General features: G+C 48.4%; 2 protein-coding genes across 2 annotated transcripts in view; both read right to left on the bottom strand.

The window, feature by feature from the left end:
• Positions 1–3,482, bottom strand: part of LOC119976501 — a 188,831-nt gene extending 185,349 nt beyond the window's left edge. Inside the window, exons 1-3 of the mRNA XM_038817045.1 lie at positions 2,950–3,482; positions 2,462–2,557; positions 1,045–1,278 (exon numbers count right to left, since the gene is read on the bottom strand). Of these exons, the coding sequence (XP_038672973.1) occupies positions 1,045–1,278; positions 2,462–2,557; positions 2,950–3,342 (723 nt within the window). The 5' untranslated portion in view covers positions 3,343–3,482. The remainder of the gene's footprint in view (positions 1–1,044; positions 1,279–2,461; positions 2,558–2,949) is intronic.
• A 9,331-nt stretch (positions 3,483–12,813) lies between these two features.
• Positions 12,814–20,461, bottom strand: LOC119976500 (zinc-binding protein A33-like). The gene is made up of 6 exons (XM_038817044.1): positions 20,069–20,461; positions 19,581–19,676; positions 18,164–18,397; positions 17,083–17,105; positions 16,880–16,998; positions 12,814–13,334 (listed from the first exon to the last, which is right to left on the bottom strand). Exons 1-6 carry the CDS (start codon positions 20,459–20,461, stop codon positions 12,814–12,816), a joined length of 1,386 nt encoding a protein of 461 aa, XP_038672972.1.

The raw sequence follows: 20,461 nt of genomic DNA, 5'->3' as shown, positions 1-20,461 counted from the left end.
ATAGATATTGTCGAGTCAGATTATAGAGTTCCTGTTGTTGTAAATCCCGACTAGAAATTATGAAGAGGGACAGAATCGAGGCACCAAGGAATAAGTTAGAAAATAACTTTTTTATTTTGCCTGCATTTCCTCTCTGACATCATCTTGGTCATCAGACCCACCTCCTGTCCCCTCCATTCAATTCCCAAAAACTACTGATCTCCCAACATCCCCTCCTGGCCCCCATGTTAGCTGGGATTGTAAACTGTTACATCTCTTCAGCTGTTGTCTCTCTCTCTCCGTTAATTCTACATCTTCACTCCTCTCCCCCAAAAAACTCCTACCAAACTTTCCCTCCTCATTATTCTCGATCAGTCTGCAGCCTTTGACACGGTCGATCACACCATCCTCCTCCACCGCCTCTCCACTGTTGTCCAGCTGGGTGTTCTGCCCTCACCAGTTCCCATTCTTATCCCTATAACCGTAGCTCCATCACTCCTGTGGTTGGTGAACTACATTGGTTAAACAGCGTATTGATTTTGAAATTTCTCATCCTTGTTTTCAAACTCCTCCATGGCCTCACTCCAATCTCTGTAATCTCCTCCAGCTCCACAACCCTCCGAGACATCCTCGAATTTGTGTCTCTTGTCCATCCTCGATATTAATCCCAACACTATTGCTGACTGAGGCTTCAGTTGAATCAAGCGTTCGCAGCATCAGGAACAGCAAAACCCACAGCTCAATAAAGATCTACCGACTCCACTTTAACAACGCATCTTAACCCCGTCCTCAGTGGAAATCCATCTGCAGCAGTATAAACATCTCCAGTTCCCAGCCCAGCTCTCTCGGAGTCCAATCATCAATCAGTGCCGTGGTTACGCTGTGTATAGGAATCACACTGAGGTTATCTCACCTAATTTCCCATTGGACCCTTACTGACAGCAGAAAGAGACACTCATCCAACCAATCAGACTGAGGCCTCACTCAAACCCGAAGGTTAAAGGTCAGAGTGCCCGCCCTCAGTCACTGGAATGTTTCACTGGACAAGACAAAGACTTTTTGTACCTTGAGGAACTCTGGGGCCAGTTGTACCTCCAGCCTCGATTTAAGATCTCTTATTGCTCCTTCAAGAGTAGAGATTTCATCCATGGTTTTGGATAAATTGTTCTCCATTTTCTCGAATATTTTATTACTTTTTCTCTCCAACTCAGCTTTCATCAGCTCCGCCTTCTCAAACAGGAACTTGTGCATCTTTTCAAATTCACTGTTGATTTCATATCTCAGTCTGTCAACTTCAGCCTGGAACAGATTGAAGACAGAACGGAATAAACAATGTTTATAATCCCAGTGTCCCTGGTCTCTGTCCACTGTGATATAGGGATAAAAATTTATATCCAGGACGAATAACAAACAATAAGAGCTCACTGCGAGCTCAATAATTTGATGGAATATTGGGTATGTGGGAGTGAGATACAGATAAACATTGTAAAGTGATTCCAGTGATTCCAATGGTTTTATATTAAATAAGACATCGAGGAGTGAGTTACAGACTGGAATCTAATCGAGGGGTTCAGATGGTTTATATATAGAATAATGGATACCTGGGAGTGAGTTACAGACTGGAATCTGATCGGGGGGTTCAGGTGGTTTATATGTAGAATAATGGATACCTGGGAGTGAGTTACAGACTGGAATCTAATCGAGGGGTTCAGATGGTTTATATATAGAATAATGTATATCTGGGAGTGAGTTACAGACTGGAATCTAATCAATGGGTTCAGATGGTTTATATATAGAATAATGGATATATGGGAGTGAGTTACAGACTGGAATCTAATCAATGGGTTCAGATTTTTTATATATAGAATAATGGATACCTGGGAGTGAGTTACAGACTGGAATCTAATCAATGGGTTCAGATGGTTTATATATAGAATAATGGATACTTGGGAGTGAGTTACAGACTGGAATCTAATCGAGAGGTTCAGATGGTTTATATATAGAATAATGGATCCCTGGGAGTGAATTACAGACTGGAATCTAATCGAAAGGTTCTGATGGTTTATATATAGAATAATGTATACCTGGGAGTGAGTTACAGACTGGAATCTAATCAATGGGTTCAGATGGTTTATATTTAGAATAATGGATACCTGTAAGTGAGTTACAGACTGGAATCTAATCGAGGGGTTCAGATGGTTTATATAGAATAATGGATACCTGGGAGTGAGTTACAGACAAAATTTATTGAATTTAATCGATGAGATGGTTGGAGACAGTTAATAAGACCTTTTTCCAAATTAGAATAATCTGCAATTTACAGACGCTCCCTTATATTGCAGTTTAGGGAGCAGCCGCAGTGTACTTTAGAGCAGCAGCATTTTATTCAGTAAAACTCTCTCTCTGACTGTGTGAAGAGCTCACTCACTCTGAATAACAAACACAGGGAAGTTTACACAAAGCCTAAAGGACACTCTCCTACCTTCATGTGGAAAATCCCATCCTCTCGTTCTCTTTTACTGTGAAGACTGAGGTCCATTTGCTTCTGCAGAGTTTCCAATGATGTTTCTAACTTGTTCTGAGACAGAAAGGACACAAATGGGTTTGTCAAAGGAAACAATCATTGTCACCTTCTGGAGGGGTTTGCTGTGTTTCAATAGAGTGAGGCCAGTGAGGTAGAGAAGGAGATATTCTCAGGATTGATTACACTCAATATTCGGGATGAAGGCATAAAGGAATGAGGTGGAAAATGTGAGTTGATTCTGGCTGTTGGAAAGTCCCCCCCTCCACATCCTACTGTCTCCGCCATCACCCCCTCCATGTCCCTACCCCACTCCCTCTGGCACTCTCCCCCTCCCTGTCCTTACCCCACTCCCTCTTGCCTCCCCTCTCCCTCCCCACACTGTACAACCCTCCCTCCATTCCTCACCTCTTCCCTGTCTCCTTTCGCCAGCAGCAGAAATCCAATACCTTGTATATGTGAACAGCCTCTTTGATATGTAAATCTTTGTGAGTTTGATGTTCTGAACTCCAGCAGTCCACACAGATCGCTCTCTGCTCCACTTCACAGAAGAGTTTCAGCTTCTCCTCGTGTTCCTGACAGTAAAACTCCTCCTGTGGCTGTGTCACCTTCACCTCTCTGAACTTGTCCACGACGTTACTCAGGGTCCGAGCGGGCCTGACGTTCCTCTGGGTGAAGACCTGTCGACACTGGGGGCAGGAAACATCTCCCGGGACCTTCTGCCAACTCTGGGAGATGCAGGAGCTGCAGAAATGATGTCCACATTCCAGAGACACCGGGTGGGTGAATATCTCCAGACAGATGGGACAGGTTAGTTCCTGTGTGAAATCTGGAGATGCCATCTCAGTGCCCAGAGTCTCTCTCTCCTTCCCTGTTCCCGCTCTTTCACTGTCAATTCCTGTTCAGCTCTGCACTTCCTGGATTTCACTTCACGTGATCAGTGACCCACTCAGTCAGCAACTTTGGAATGAAATCGAACTGACCCCTTTATTGTGTCTGGAGCCTTTTTTACTTTTATAAAGTCAGATTGATAACATTATTTCCTTTTCTCTGTGAACCACACCAGTCATTAAAACCCTTCTCTCCCCTGCAAATCTCCCCCGCCCCGCCCTCAACACAAAGAAGGGAGGAGCTCATGAATTTATTTCAACATCAGGTTAAAGTCCAACAGGTTTGCTTGAAATGACTTGGATCAGCGCTCTGAAAGCTTGTGATTTGAACCAAACCTGTTAGACATTAACCTGGTGTTGTGGGGCTCCTTACTGTGCCCACCCCAGTCCATCTCCACATCTGGAATTACTTTGTCACCAACATTGAGATTATCCTTTCAGCTGCCTGCTGTCTGCTAACTACATCAAAGCTGTGATTACGACGAGTAGAGAGTAATCGAAGCTTTATTACACAAAGATGTGTGGCCTCCTACAGCAGCTGGCGAAATGGCTGCTGTACGGGGAGCACACATATTTATAATCCACCTACTGGGCGGAGCCAGCAGGCAGGGAGCTACCCCCGTACCTGTAGTACAGGGGCCTTACCGTAATACCAATATGTACAACGTAATACAACAGTGGTGACGACCACAAGGTGCTGTATAAATGTCATTTGCTGACTTCCAGTTGTGACCATGGAGTCGGAGGTCGCACATTTGGTAGCTCCCGCTTGTGACGGAGCTTTTGGACCTTTTCTCCTGATTTTGTCGGAATTTTATTGGAATAATTGGTGGAGAGAGAGAGACAGTGAGGAGAAATTCCCCACCAGTGTATGGAGCATTGGACTAGAAGTGGCCTTACAAGGAGACACAGTCGAGCAAAGAAGGTGCGTGCAGAACCGGCAGCGCAGGAAAGCCTGGCAGGGGCGCAGGATCCTGGTGCGGTGGCACAGTGGTCGATGGTACAGCTGGTGAAGTTCTTTGAGGAGAGCTTCGCCAAGCTAAAGAAGGATACGCTAGACCCGATTAAGGCATCGATTGATCGTGTGGAACAGGAGCTAGAATCCCATGGACGGGCGATCCAGAAGGTGGAGGAAATGGTGTCCGAGCACGAGGACTATCTAACCGGGTTGGAGACTGAGGTGGGGCTGATGAAGGACCACCAGAAAAGACTGCAGGATAAGGTGGAGGATTTGGAGAACAGGTCCAGGTGACAGAACCTGAGGATCGTAGGCCTCCCAGTGGGTAGTGAGGGATCGGATTCAAGGGCATATGTGGCAAGTGTGCTGGAAAGGTTGAAGGGAGAGGGGACGTTTACGCGACCCTTGGAGGTGGACAGAGCATATAGAGTGCTTGCGAGGAAGCCGCAAGCGAAGGAACAGCCGAGGGTGATGGTGGTGGGGAAGCACCGTTTCCTGGGGAAGGATCAGATTTTGCGGTGGGCCAAGCCGATACTGGAAGTGGGAGGACTGTGAGTTGGGCATCTACCAGGACCTGGGCGTGGAACTGGCCAGAAGGCGATCCGGATTTAATAGGGCAAAATCGGCCCTCATCAAGAAGGGGGTGAAGTTCGGGATGTTGTAACCAGCGCGTCTTTGGGTCACGTTTGAGGGCCAGGAAATTTACTTTGAATCGCCGGACGAAACTATGGACTTTATCAAGGACAAAAGGCGGACAGGGGTCGAAGGACACTGAACCTTGAGGGAGGGCATTGCGGGGTCGAATTGGCTTGAAGTTATTTATGTGAGGTCCTGGATATGCAGTGCTTGTTTTTTTTTCTTGTATTTTTTGCCCCTTCCTTGTTCTTTGATTTTCATTTTGTTAAGATGTTTGAGCAGTTGCTCAGAAAAGATATGTAATTATACTGGTGGGTGATGGATGGAAGGATTTTTTTTACTATTTGCTATTTGTTTACTGGGGACTGTGATGCTCTGAATATGTATGTCCGAGTTGGGGGGGGGGGGGGGGATGGGAGGGAGAACAATAGGGAGATATGATGTCTGGCGCCATGGGCGGGAGCTACCAGGCTAGCTAGGTGAGCTAGTTTACAGAAGCGCAGTGGGGGGTGAGCAGGTGATAGGCTTGGTATGGGGGGGTTGGGATTGTGGTGCTGCTAATAGGGGGAGGGGTGGGGGCAGCTGCTCTGCTGACAGGGGAGGAACAGTTGCTGGGGGACAATAGGGAGCTCTTGAATTTCTTTAAACACCAGGTTAAAGACCAACAGATTTAATCAAAATGAACTGAAATGAAATGAAATGAAAATCGCTTATTGTCACGAATAGGCTTCAATGAAGTTACTGTGAAAAGCCCCTAGTCGCCACATTCCGGCGCCTGTCCGGGGAGGCTGGTACAGGAATCGAACCGTGCTGCTGGCCTGCTTGGTCTACTTTAAAAGCCAGTGATTTAACCCAATGAGCTAAATCAACCCCTGGATCAGCACTCTGAAAGCTTGTGATTTGAAACAAACTTGTTCGACATTAACCTGGTGTTGTGAGATTCTTACTGTGTGTGGTAGTATGACTAGGGGTATTACGGTACCTGGAAGTGTGAGCTGCCATTGGTGCAGAGGACTCGCTGCCCATTGGCCCAGGTATGTCATGTGCCTCTCAGCTGAGAGGTAGGCAGTTCCGCCTACGATGCGGGGTATAAGAACCCGTGTACCCCAGCAGTCTGACACTCTTCTGTACGTCTGCTGCCGGGTCCACTTCTTGTGTATTAAAGCCTATCGTTCGGACTTTATCTACGTTTCGTGTCCATTGATTGTGCATCACTGTGCCCACCCCAGTCCATCTCCACATCTGGAATTTCTTTGTCACTAATATTGAGTTGCCTGTCGTATGCTAACTACATTAAAGGTGCTGTATAAATGTCATTTGCTGTCAGCTCTGACTGATTATGAGGGGCATGGGCAGGGTGGGTAGGGAAAAGCTGGTCCCCTCAGTTTAAGGGTTAAACACGAGGGGACACAAGTTGAAGGTGAGGGGCAGGAGGTTTAGAGGAGATGTGAGTACCCAGAGGGTGGTGACGGTCTGGAATGCACTGCCAGGGAGGGTGGTAGAGGAGGGTTGCCTCACGTCGTGTAAGAAGCAGCTGGGTGAGCCCTTGGCACGTCATAATATTCATTGCTATGGGTCACGTACTGGTAATGGGATTAGGTCGGTCGGGCAGGTCTTTCCTCCACATGTTAGCACAGACTTGATGGGCTGAATGGCCTGTTCTGCACTGTGTGATTCTGTGACTCAAACGGTGTGATTCTCTGGAGATTTCCGAGTGTGGTAGCGAGCGGGAACTGCTGCGAGCTTCCTGGCATCTAGCCTGGCGAGGCTGGAAACGCAATACAACGTTAATTGATCCACTTAACGAGGACCCAACAGACTTCACATTGCAAATGAAGGCTCGCCAGCCGATTCACCGGGACCTCGCTCGTCAGCCACCCCCCCCCCCCTCCCCCCCACCCGTTAACAAGGTCGAGCAGCACTTAAACATCTCGCACAGCCAACCCCACTCAGCTGGCAGCCATGCTGCTGAGTCGTTCGGCCCCAAGGCTTGGAGACTCGGACCTGGGGAGGCTCCTGGCTGGAGTCAAGGCCAGAAAGGATGTCCTGTTTCCCCAAGACTCCCGGAGGGTGAGGCACAGGGCAGCCACTGCTGCCTGGGATGAAGTGGCAGTGGTTGTCAGCTCGGGAAGCGTGACCAGGAGGACTGGCCTCCAGTGCTGCAAGAAGGTCAATGATCTACACTGGGCAGCACGGGTGAGTGGACACTACCCCTAACCCCCCCCCTCCCAAGACCTTTTCGCCCCCAAGCGAGCATCTATCACCGCAACCCTCCCTTCAACCCCCTACCCTTCAACCCCATCTCCCTTCTTTAACACCCCCACCCCAACTACTGTGGGCCACACATATGCCTGACGATGCCCTGTCACACACGCTGACCCCTCAATGCCACTGATCACATGTCCATTCTCTTGCAGGTCCTCCATCCCTCCCATTGACCACATGTCCATTCTCTCGCAGGTCCTCCATCCCTCCCATTGACCACATGTCCATTCTCCCTCAGGTCCTCCATCCCTCCCATTGACCACGTGTCCATTCTCCCTCAGGTCCTCCATCCCTCCCATTGACCACGTGTCCATTCTCCCTCAGGTCCTCCATCCCTCCCATTGACCACATGTCCATTCTCCCTCAGGTACTCCATCCCTCCCATTGACCACGTGTCCGTTCTCCCTCAGGTCCTCCATCCCTCCCATTGACCACGTGTCCATTCTCCCTCAGGTCCTCCATCCCTCCCATTGACCACATGTCCATTCTCCCTCAGGTCCTCCATCCCTCCCATTGCCCACGTGTCCATCCTCCCTCAGGTACTCCATCCCTCCCATTGCCCACGTGTCCATTCTCCCTCAGGTCCTCCATCCCTTCCATTGACCACATGTCCATTCTCCCTCAGGTCCTCCATCCCTCCCATTGACCACATGTCCATTCTCCCTCAGGTCCTCCATCCCTCCCATTGCCCACGTGTCCATCCTCCCTCAGGTACTCCATCCCTCCCATTGCCCACGTGTCCATTCTCCCTCAGGTCCTCCATCCCTTCCATTGACCACATGTCCATTCTCCCTCAGGTCCTCCGTCCCTCCCATTGACCACGTTTCCATTCTCCCTCAGGCCCTCCATCCCTCCCATTGACCACGTGTCCATCCTCCCTCAGGTCCTCCATCCCTCCCATTGACCACGTGTCCATTCTCCCTCAGGTCCTCCATCCCTCCCATTGGCCACGTGTCCATTCTCCCTCAGGTCCTCCATCCCTCCCATTGACCACTTGTCCATTCTCCCTCAGGTCCTCCATCCCTCCCATTGACCACCTGTCCATTCTCCCACAGGTCCTCCAGCTGACGGTATCCTGCCATCTGGGGTGGTCCCGTCCCCTGCCTCCCATGAGACCACCTTGGAGGACAGCTCCGTGGATGCCACAATTAACGCGGCACACTGTCATCCCCACCCTCTACCAGCGCAGAAACACACACCTCGCTGGGCAACGTTAGCGGTCAGGCCTCTGGGGCACAATGTGGTGAGCATCACACAGCTGCTGATGTCCATCAGGAGAGACAGCAGCCTGAGGTCTGATGGATCCCAGGACCCAGCTGGTTCCCAGCCTGATGCTGAGTCTATGACCAGGCCATCCCGGAGCTGATGGAGATGTTGGGGAACGTTCGAGACATTCAGAGGGAGATGTCAGCAACTCTCCAGCAGGACCATAGCCAATTGGAGGAGTACCAGAGGCTCTGGTCGCAGAAGATGTCGCCGGTAATGGGTGGCACTGAGGCCAACACTGCTAGGGTGGCGACCGCAGTGGAGAGCCTGGTGCACAACGTGAGCAGCAGTAATGAAGGTGTCCAAGGCGTCACGCAGTTTGTAACGGTCATGGCTGAGGGCTTCGGCAATATGTCTGCCTTGCTGTGGGATGTGATCCAATATCAAACTGAACGTGATGAGGTTTTGCGGGTCATGTCCCACTCTCAGATGGGAATATCCGAGACGCGGCGGAGCTTGTCCCAGTCGCGGGTGGGCATTGCCAGGACACTGCAGAGCATTGCCCAGTCACTGAGGAACATCGCCGAGGGCGTCAACAGGATGGTGCAGACATCGGGGTGCCAGGGCTGGCAGGGTCAGACAGCGGAGGGGCTCGAGCCGCAGTGCCCTATGGACACCGACCAGGAGGAAGGGTCGCTGGGTACCAACCCAGACCCCTAACCTGAATTGGGGATGGTGGCCCACCAGCTCCCCCCGGGTTTCACTCCTCTGATGCAGCCGCGTCTTGGGGTCAGCACAAGGGACAGGGCCGTGCATGTGGCGCTGACAAGTCACCGGGGTCCTCTGGCCACAGAGCCCCCAGAGGATGCCTGTCAGGGGCATCGAAGGTCACGGGGCATGGTAAGTAGCTGGCTGCCTCCAACTCTGATTTATAATCCTGGGGACACACCGTAGGGGCAGAACAAGGAAGGCTAAGCACATTGAGGGTCACTGAGAGGGCACTGGGGGGGGGGGAGAGAGAGAGAGAGAGGGGGGGTGGGTAGGGGGTGTGAGTGGGTGGAAGGGAGAGTGGGGCGGTACCATCAGGGGAGTTGGGCACTGTTGGACGCCTGTGAAACATTAAAAACCCTTCACCACAACCAGTATGACACCTCTATCACTTTCCTCCGCAATGTGGGTGACCTCCGAACCCTTAGCCCATCTCTCCAGACATGCACCAACCCCCCCCCCCCCCCCCGACCACCCCACACACACACCAACCCCGCGTGCAGGTGATGGGTCTGGGCGAGCACTCAGCAGAGAGGCTGGGGGTCAGACTACATTGAGGAGCACCAACGCTCAGCTCTCTGTGGGTTATCATCACCTTCTGTCCTCGACAGTGACCGGCTGACGGTGCCGACACAGCTCCAGCACCCTGATGTGATACCCTGGGAGGGTGAGAAATGGGTGGAAGGTTGTGATGGTGAAAGAGGCCACACGCTGTGTGAAGTGGGGGTTGTATTTGGGCCTTCCTGGCCCTCCAGGCTGGCCGGATCCTGGCCGCTGCTGCCTGTCCTGCAGCCTCCAGCTGGTCCTCCAGCCCCTGCTGGTCCAGCGCCTCCTCATCACCCTCGTCCTTGTCACCTCCACCTCGGAGGTGGCCACAGGTTCCTCATCCCCTCCCTTCACCCTGCTCCTGTGTCAGGTTGTGGAGAACACATCAGACCCCACAAAGCGGGTGACCCTCCAGGGGGTGTGCAGGGCATCACCAGGCCGGCCGAGGCATCGGGAGGGCATTGAAGCAGTCCGATGGACCACTCCATTGCAGCTCGAGTGGCCACATTAGCCTCGTTGTACCGGGTCTCCATACTGGCGTCATTAGCCAGGTCCTCAGCGGGTACCCATGATCCCCAAGAGCCAGCCACCATCCTGGGGTGGTCCTCAAAGAGGCCGGGGACGTCTGACTGCCCCAGGATTTAGCTGCCGTGCACACTCCCTGGGAAGCGTGCAGACACGTGCATGATCTGCATGTGGTGATCAGACACGAGTTCCACGTTCAGGGAGTGGAACCTCTTCCTGTTGATGTAGGGCACTCCCAGCTGGCCTGGTGCGCGCAAGGCGACATCCGTGCAGTCTATCAGCCCCTGGACCTGGGGCATCCCGGCGACAGCGGAGAATCCTGCTGCCTGGGCATTTTGATCGGCTGGGTCCTTGTCAAACTTGAGGTAGTTTTCCTCCTGGGCAAACAGGGCTCCCGTGGCCTGTCGGATGGACATGTCGGCTGTGGCCTGTGAGAATCCACACATCCCGATCGAGCCCAACGGGCCCCCCCCCCCCCCCCCCCTCAACGGACCCCAGACCTGTACCCCTGACTCCTGCACATAACTGTACCTGGACCGGGTGCTGGCCCCTTCCCCATCGAACTCACCCACCCTCCGGCCGTGGACATGTCCCCGGTGCTGGGGCCCATCCCCTGGGTGTTCAGATCTCGGCTGCTGTGAGTCTGGTGTTGCCTCCGGCAGTGTTCAGGCCCAGTGGCCAGCCATCACAGTCTGATTGGGATGCTCGGCAATGACTCCCACATGCAGGGAATTTCGGCACGCTCCCATCACGTGACGTTCTGGTCTACATTTCGGATATGGATCAGTTATGAGCTAACTGAATGGTGCCACAGACTGCCGGAGCTCAATACCAACAGCTTCTGTCAAATCAGCCTCTTGGACATGAGGATCTCAGGATATTTTTAAAAGATGAGAGACTTGTAAATGTTGGGAATCAGAGGGATTTGTGTATCCATGAAGCAGAGAAAGTTAACAAGCAGATACAGTGAACAATTAGGGAGGTTAATGGTATCTTAGCCTTTATTACAATGGGGTTGAAGTATAAGAGAATAAGTCTCGCTGCAATGTAACAGGGATTGAGTGTGGACACAGCTGGAGGACTGTGGACAGTTTCAGTCTTCTTACCTGAGGAAACATATACTTACCTTAGAGGGAGCAATGAAGGTTCACGGAATTGATTCTTGGGATGAAAGGGTTTTCCGATATGAGGAACGATTAAGTTGGATGGCTCTATATTCTTTGAAGTTTAGAAGAATAAGAGATGATCTTATTGAAACATATACAATTCTCAGAGATCCTGACAGGGTAGATGCTGAGACTGGTCTAGAACGAGGGCTCACAGAATCAGGATAAGGGGTCGTCCATTTCAGACTGAGATGAGGAGAAATTCCTTCCTTCAGAGAGAGTTGTGAATCTTTGGAATTCTCCCTCTCGGCGAGATGTCATTGAGTATATTCAACACAGAGATCGATATATTCCTGAGTACAAACGGAATGAAGGGATAGGATGGGAAAGTGGAGTCGATGTTGATGTTTAGACAGGATCTTACTGAATGGTCGCAGGTCCTACTCCGGAACCTATTCTGATATTCTCATTCCTGATACCACCACCTGGAGGTTCCCTTCCAGTCACTCACCATCCTGACTTGGAAACATATCGGCTGTTCCTTCACTGTCGCTGGGTCAAAATCCTGGAACTCCCTCCCTAACAGCACAGTGGGTGTACCTACACCAGCTTCGCAAGGGCAATTATGGATGGGCAACGAGGGCTCAGCCAGCAACACCCACATCCCATACAGGAGTGAAAAAACATTCTTTCTGCTCATTCACTGAATCAATAATCATCACACCAGGTGCCAGTCCCGTCTTCAAATAAAATATTTATTCAAGGGAAGAAACAAAATAAAGATTCAGAGTGAACTGTTCGAGAGCTGGGCACAGTTACCACAATTCAGGGGTTTCTGCTTCATTCTATAGTGGGCAGCACGGTAGCATAGTGGTTAGCACAATTGTTTCACAGCTCCAGGGTCCCAGGTTCGATTCCCAGCTTGGGTCACTGTCTGTGCGGAGTCTGCACGTTCTCCCCGTGTGAGCGTGGGTTTCCTCCGGGTTCTCCGGTTTCCTCCCACAGTCCAAAGATGTGCAGGTTAGGTGGATTGGCCATGCTAAATTGCCCTTAGTGTCCAAAATTGCCCTTAGTGTTGGGTGGGGTTACTGGGTTATGGGGATAGGGTGGAGTTGTGGGCCTGGGTAGGGTGCTCTTTCCAAGAGCCGGTGCAGACTCGATAGGCCGAATTACCTCCTTCTGTACTGTAAATTCTGTGATTCTATACCAGTCCAGTGTTTATGGATCCCATTAGATTGAGATCGGGACAGTGAGGTGGGTGGAGAATCGGAGTTAAATTTACAGAATAAACAATACAGAAACACACTCGCCCCCTGACAGCACACAGCAGAGAATCAGGACAACATGAGCTGTTCAGACAGTGAATCAGGCTTCTCACTAAAGCTCCGATCTCCGAAAGCGTCTCCCACTGTGTTACCCAGAGAGCAGTGTGAGTGGCTCAGAGTTATCACGACAGGGATTAAAGATGGCGTAGAGTTTCCCGGTGAATGTGTCAGTGAAGGTGTACAGGTGAGACATGTCCTCAGCATTGTAAAATGACACCTGTCCTCCTTCATAATCCAGGTAAATTCCCAACTTCCGGGGTTTCACTTTCAGCTGGGAGATGACATCCGGGATTTTCAATGATTTGCAGCCAGGAAACCGGGCGATGACCCATAATCCATTCTCAGGTGAATGTGTGATGTCTGCTTTCCTGTTGACAGACTCTCTGCAGACACCCACAATCCAGTAAGGTTTGTATCCAAGACCCACCTCCCAGTAGTGTCTCCCTGATGTGAAACTCTGCGAGCTCAACACATAAACATATTGATTAAATCTTCCCGGATGTTCAGGGAGAATTTGCTCCTCATTTCCGTGCCTCACACTAGTCAGATCCTGGGAAATGATGAGTCGGTTGTTTGCTGTCTCTGGGTCCAGGGTGAGAGATGCTGGAGCTGGAAGAGAACATGATTGGGAAGCTGTTACTGTGAGAAAAACAGGAGTGAATGATGAGACGTGTACAGACGGTGATGGGACATCACCACTTTCCTCAGCCCAGGAACTGTGGAAGCTCAGGAATAGAGTGTCTGAAGAAATACCTCCCCATTCCCTCAGCTCCGCTCAGTCAGCACAGATCAGCATCAATTCACTGAGAATAAAGATCTCTCTTCAGTACAAGACCTCGGTTAAGACAAGTTGACCCTCATCGGCTTCTGACCCAGACAGAGGCAGGAGGGAAAAAGGGAGGGAGGAACTTAAAAAGAATCATGATCACCAAAGAGAAATTATCTGGAAAACTAATGGGATTAAAGGCAACGTGTCCCCTGGACCTGATGTTCTGCAACCCAGGATTTTAAAGCAGTGGTTATGGAGAAAGTGGATGCATTGGTTGTAATCTTTCCAAATTCCCCCCCATTCTGGAAAAGTCCCAGCGGATTGGAAATGTTTCAAAAAAGGAGGGAGACAGAAACAGGAAGATTTAGGCCAGTCCAAAATATGTTATTTGGAAACTCTAGATGCCATTGTGAAGGAGGGAGTCACAAGACATTTAGAAAATCTTCATCCAATCAGGCTGAGTCCACACGGTTTTGTGAAATGAAGATTGTTTTAGATACATTGATCAGAGCTTTCTGAGTATGGGACCAGCAGGGTAGATAAAGGGGAACCAGTAGATGTGGTGTATTTGAATTTTCAAAAGACATGTCCTCATGTAAAATATTACTGCACAATATAAGAGTCCATGGTGTTGGGGTGGGATTGGCAAACTACCTGATACAGAGTCAATATAAATGGTTCATTTTCAGGTTGACAAACTGTAACTAGTGGAGTGACACATGGATCAGTGATGGGAACACAATGGTTTATGATCTATATGAGTGATTGGATGAAGAGACCAAATCTACTGGAGCCAAATTTACTGATGACACAAAGTTAGGTCGGGAAGTTGTGAGGAGGATACAAAGTGTCTGCGGGATATAGATCGGTTAAGTGAGTGGACAAAGATTCAGCAGGTGGAGTATAATGTGGGAAAATGGGAGGTTGTCCACCTTGGCAGGAAGAATAGAAATGCAGCAAATTATTTCAATAGAAAGAGACAGCAGAATGCTGCAGTACAGAGGGATCTGGGGGACCTTGTACATCAATCACTAAAAGCTAGTGTCCAGGGACAGCAAGGAATGAGGAAAGAAATGGAATGTTGGCCTTTATTGGAAAAGGGATGGAGTGTAAAGTGGGGAAGACTTGCTCCAACTTTATAGGGGATTGGTGAGACTGCAGCTTGAGTACTGTGTTCAGATCTGATCTCCTTACATCAGGAGGGAGAGACTCTCATTGGACACAGTTCAGAGAAGGTTCACTGGGCTGATTCCTGGGATGAAGGGATTGCCTTATGAGGAAAGGTTGAGCTGGTTGGGTCTGTACTCACTGGAGTTTGGAAGAATAAGAGGTTATCTTATTGAAACATATAAGATTCTGAGCACGTTCCTTCACCAGGGTAGATGCTGGGAGGATGTTTCATCTCTGGGGTTATCTAGGTCGAGGTGACACAGCATAGAATGAAGGGGCCTCGATTTAAAACAAAGATTTTGCTATTTACAGCACAGAAGGTTGCCATTCGGCCCATCATGTCCGTACCAGCTCTCAAAAGATCTACCCAGCTAGTCCCATTCTCCAGCCCTATCTCCGTGGCCCCCTAAATTCGTCACATTCAAATATATATCCAGCTCCCTTTTGTAATCTCCTGTGGAACCTACCTCCACCACTCTCCCAGGCAGTGCATTCCAAATCCCAACAACACTCAAGAGTAAAGAAGTTTCTTCTCATCTTACTCCTCACTCTCTTGCTGAACATCTTGAAATTGTGACCCCTAGTCACTGACATACCAACAAGTGGAAACGATATATCCTTCTTTACCCTGACAAAATTGTTTATAATTTTGAGCACCTCAATAAGGTCACTTCATAAACTTCTCTGCTCTGGAGAACAAGCCCAATTTTCCCAATATTTCCTTGTATCTAAAATTCCTCACTGCTGGTATCATTCTAATAAATCTCAAGGGCTTTAACATCTTTCCTTAAATATGGTGCCCAGAACTGAACACAATACTCCAAATGAGGTCTGACCAATGGTTTGTAGTGATGTAGCATCATTTCTTCACTTTTATACTCTGTGCCTCTATTTATAAACCCAAGGATCCATTTAGCCTTCTTAACAACTGTTTCAACTTCCCCGGCCACCTTCAGATAATTATGCACTTGAACCCAGAGGTTCCTCCACTCCTGTATTCCCCTCAAAGTTGTACCATTGAGCCAATGTTGTCTCCCCATGTTTCTTCTACCAAAATGCATCACCTCATATTTCACTGCATTAAAATTCATCTGCCAGGAATCTACCCATTGGACAACTTGTCAATGTCCTCTGAAGTCGCTCAGCGTCATCCTGATAATTCACTATTCCCTAGCCTAGTGTCATCTACAAATTTGGAGATTTTACCCTCAACACCCAACTCTAAATCATTTATACAAATCAGAAAAAGCAAGGGTCCCAACACTGAGCCCTGGGGAACACCACTTTCAACTCGTCTCCAGTCTGAGAAATGTCCATCGATACCTATCCTCTGTTTCCTATTTCTTAGCCAAGTTCCAATCCATGCTAATTTGCTAACCAGACTGCCATGTGGCACTGTATCAAATGCTTTGTGAAAGTCCACATATACAACATCCATGGCACTCCCTCATCCACTGCCTGTGTCACCTTGTCACATAACTCAATTAAATTTGTCGGATATGGCCTGCGCTTGACAAAGCCATGAGGACTGGCTAGTATTAATTAATTTTTCTCGAAGTGCATATATTTCTCATCCCATATTATCGCCTCTATCAGTTTTCCCACTACTGATGTCAAACTGACAGGTCTGTACTTTACTGGGTTAGGGGCTGGTTTAGCTCACAGGGCTAAATCACTGGCTTTTAAAGCAGACTAAGCAGGCCAGCAGCACGGTTCGATTCCTTCCCCGGACAGGCGCCGAAATGTGGCGACTAGGGACTTTTCACAGTAACTTCATTGAAGCCTACTCGTGACAATAAGCGATTTTCATTTTTCAACCTTTGCCCCTTTCTTAATGATTGGCATCACATTTGCAATCCTCCAGTCCCCCAGGACTAATCCTGTGTTAGATGAGGTGGAATTCCTTCTCGGAGAGGAATATTAGTCTTTGGAATTCTCTACCACAGAGAGCAGCAGAGGCTGGGTCATTGATTCATGATCGAGTTCAAGAGATTGTTGATTAACAGGGGTTAAGGGTCATCTGGGACAGGCAGGAAAGTGGAGTAAAGGCCACAAATAGATCAGACATGATCTGATCAAAAATCAGAGCAGGTTCACTGGGCTGGACCACTCCTGTTCTTATTCCTTCTGATCTTCTGATCATTTCATCAGTGTGTCAAACCTCATTAATCACATGGATGACAGCAGGGAGACAGTAATATACAGAGAATGATACCTGGTGAAATCACGGCTCTCATTTCCTTCCACACTTTGATGTATTTGAATGGTTCACCAGCGATAGCCACAGGTAACTGAGTGGAGACAGTTCCAGGCTTGTGAAAATCCATCTGACTCCTGTAAAAACAGGTCTGGGAATCAGTGTGTGTTAGAGAGACAGCAGTGATCACATCACAAAACTGTTTCTTTAAATCTTCTTACCTCGTCAACAGGTCTTGAATATCCTGAAGGGAAAGAAACAGAATAGATATTGTCGAGTCAGATTATAGAGTTCCTGTTGTTGTAAATCCCGACTAGAAATTATGAAGAGGGACAGAATCGAGGCACCAAGGAATAAGTTAGAAAATAACTTTTTTCTTTTGCCTGCATTTCCTCTCTGAGATCATCTTGGTCATCAGACCCACCTCCTGTCCCCTCCATCCAATTCCCAAAAACTACTGATCTCCCAACATCCCCTCCTGGCCCCCATGTTAGCTGGGATTGTAAACTGTTACATCTCTTCAGCTGTTGTCTCTCTCTCTCCGTTAATTCTACATCTTCACTCCTCTCCCCCAAAAAACTCCTACCAAACTTTCCCTTCATTCTCGATCAGTCTGCAGCCTTTGACATGGTCGATCACACCATCCTCCTCCACCGCCTCTCCACTGTTGTCCAGCTGGGTGTTCTGCCCTCACCAGTTCCCATTCTTATCCCTATAACCGTAGCTCCATCACTCCTGTGGTTGGTGAACTACATTGGTTAAACAGCGTATTGATTTTGAAATTTCTCATCCTTGTTTTCAAACTCCTCCATGGCCTCACTCCAATCTCTGTAATCTCCTCCAGCTCCACAACCCTCCGAGACATCCTCTAATTTGTGTCTCTTGTCCATCCTCGATATTAATCCCAACACTATTGCTGGGTGAGGCTTCAGTTGAATCAAGCGTTCGCAGGATCAGGAACAGCAAAACCCACAGCTCAATAAAGATCTACCGACTCCACTTTAACAACGCATCTTAACCCCGTCCTCAGTGGAAATCCATCTGCAGCAGTGTAAACATCTCCAGTTCCCAGCCCAGCTCTCTCGGAGTCCAATCATCAATCAGTGCCGTGGTTACGCTGTGTATAGGAATCACACTGAGGTTATCTCACCTAATTTCCCATTGGACCCTTACTGACAGCAGAAAGAGACACTCATCCAACCAATCAGACTGAGGCCTCACTCAAACCCGAAGGTTAAAGGTCAGAGTGCCCGCCCTCAGTCACTGGAATGTTTCACTGGACAAGACAAAGACTTTTTGTACCTTGAGGAACTCTGGGGCCAGTTGTACCTCCAGCCTCGATTTAAGATCTCTTATTGCTCCTTCAAGAGTAGAGATTTCATCCATGGTTTTGGATAAATTGTTCTCCATTTTCTCGAATATTTTATTACTTTTTCTCTCCAACTCAGCTTTCATCAGCTCCGCCTTCTCAAACAGGAACTTGTGCATCTTTTCAAATTCACTGTTGATTTCATATCTCAGTCTGTCAACTTCAGCCTGGAACAGATTGAAGACAGAACGGAATAAACAATGTTTATAATCCCAGTGTCCCTGGTCTCTGTCCACTGTGATATAGGGATAAAAATTTATATCCAGGACGAATAACAAACAATAAGAGCTCACTGCGAGCTCAATAATTTGATGGAATATTGGGTGTGTGGGAGTGAGATACAGATAAACATTGTAAAGTGATTCCAGTGATTCCAATGGTTTTATATTAAATAAGACATCGAGGAGTGAGTTACAGACTGGAATCTAATCGAGGGGTTCAGATGGTTTATATATAGAATAATGGATACCTGGGAGTGAGTTACAGACTGGAATCTAATCAGGGGGTTCAGGTGGTTTATATGTAGAATAATGGATACCTGGGAGTGAGTTACAGACTGGAATCTAATCGAGGGGTTCAGATGGTTTATATATAGAATAATGGACAGCTGGGAGTGAGTTACAGACTGGAATCTAATCAATGGGTTCAGATGGTTTATATATAGAATAATGGATACCTGGGAGTGAGTTACAGACTGGAATCTAATCAATGGGTTCAGATGGTTTATATATAGAATAATGGATACCTGGGAGTGAGTTACAGACTGGAATCTAATCAATGGGTTCAGATGGTTTATATATAGAATAATGGATACCTGGGAGTGAGTTACAGACTGGAATCTAATCGAGAGGTTCAGATGGTTTATATATAGAATAATGGATCCCTGGGAGTGAATTACAGACTGGAATCTAATCGAAAGGTTCTGATGGTTTATATATAGAATAATGTATACCTGGGAGTGAGTTACAGACTGGAATCTAATCAATGGGTTCAGATGGTTGATATTTAGAATAATGTATACCTGGGAGTGAATTACAGACTGGAATCTAATCGAGGGGTTCAGATGGTTTATATAGAATAATGGATACCTGGGAGTGAGTTACAGACAAAATTTATTGAATTTAATCGATGAGATGGTTGGAGACAGTTAATAAGACCTTTTTCCAAATTAGAATAATCTGCAATTTACAGACGCTCCCTTATATTGCAGTTTAGGGAGCAGCCGCAGTGTACTTTAGAGCAGCAGCATTTTATTCAGTAAAACTCTCTCTCTGACTGTGTGAAGAGCTCACTCACTCTGAATAACAAACACAGGGAAGTTTACACAAAGCCTAAAGGACACTCTCCTACCTTCATGTGGAAAATCCCATCCTCTCGTTCTCTTTTACTGTGAAGACTGAGGTCCATTTGCTTCTGCAGAGTTTCCAATGATGTTTCTAACTTGTTCTGAGACAGAAAGGACACAAATGGGTTTGTCAAAGGAAACAATCATTGTCACCTTCTGGAGGGGTTTGCTGTGTTTCAATAGAGTGAGGCCAGTGAGGTAGAGAAGGAGATATTCTCAGGATTGATTACACTCAATATTCGGGATGAAGGCATAAAGGAATGAGGTGGAAAATGTGAGTTGATTCTGGCTGTTGGAAAGTCCCCCCCTCCACATCCTACTGTCTCCGCCATCACCCCCTCCATGTCCCTACCCCACTCCCTCTGGCACTCTCCCCCTCCCTGTCCCTACCCCACTCCCTCTTGCCTCCCCTCTCCCTCCCCACACTGTACAACCCTCCCTCCATTCCTCACCTCTTCCCTGTCTCCTTTCGCCAGCAGCAGAAATCCAATACCTTGTATATGTGAACAGCCTCTTTGATATGTAAATCTTTGTGAGTTTGATGTTCTGAACTCCAGCAGTCCACACAGATCGCTCTCTGCTCCACTTCACAGAAGAGTTTCAGCTTCTCCTCGTGTTCCTGACAGTAAAACTCCTCCTGTGGCTGTGTCACCTTCACCTCTCTGAACTTGTCCACGACGTTACTCAGGGTCCGAGCGGGCCTGACGTTCCTCTGGGTGAAGACCTGTCGACACTGGGGGCAGGAAACATCTCCCGGGACCTTCTGCCAACTCTGGGAGATGCAGGAGCTGCAGAAATGATGTCCACATTCCAGAGACACCGGGTGGGTGAATATCTCCAGACAGATGGGACAGGTTAGTTCCTGTGTGAAATCTGGAGATGCCAT

The sequence above is a fragment of the Scyliorhinus canicula genome, chromosome 13 (assembly GCF_902713615.1).
Source record: "Scyliorhinus canicula chromosome 13, sScyCan1.1, whole genome shotgun sequence".
NCBI classification, from domain to species: Eukaryota; Metazoa; Chordata; class Chondrichthyes; order Carcharhiniformes; family Scyliorhinidae; genus Scyliorhinus; species Scyliorhinus canicula.
The sequence above is the reverse complement of the archived record's forward strand: the minus strand, read 5'-3'. Positions and strand labels throughout refer to the sequence as shown.

Bases quoted from the DNA above. Each gene is read 5' to 3' on its own strand.
- LOC119976500 (XM_038817044.1), bottom strand. From the start codon at position 20,461: ATGGCATCTCCAGATTTCACACAGGAACTAACCTGTCCCATCTGTCTG. The intron at 17,106-18,163 runs GTACAAAAAGTC...CTTTCCCTTCAG, and splicing joins TGGCCCCAGAGTTCCTCAAG to GATATTCAAGACCTGTTGAC. The intron at 16,999-17,082 runs GTAAGAAGATTT...CTGTTTTTACAG, and splicing joins ATTCAAGACCTGTTGACGAG to GAGTCAGATGGATTTTCACA.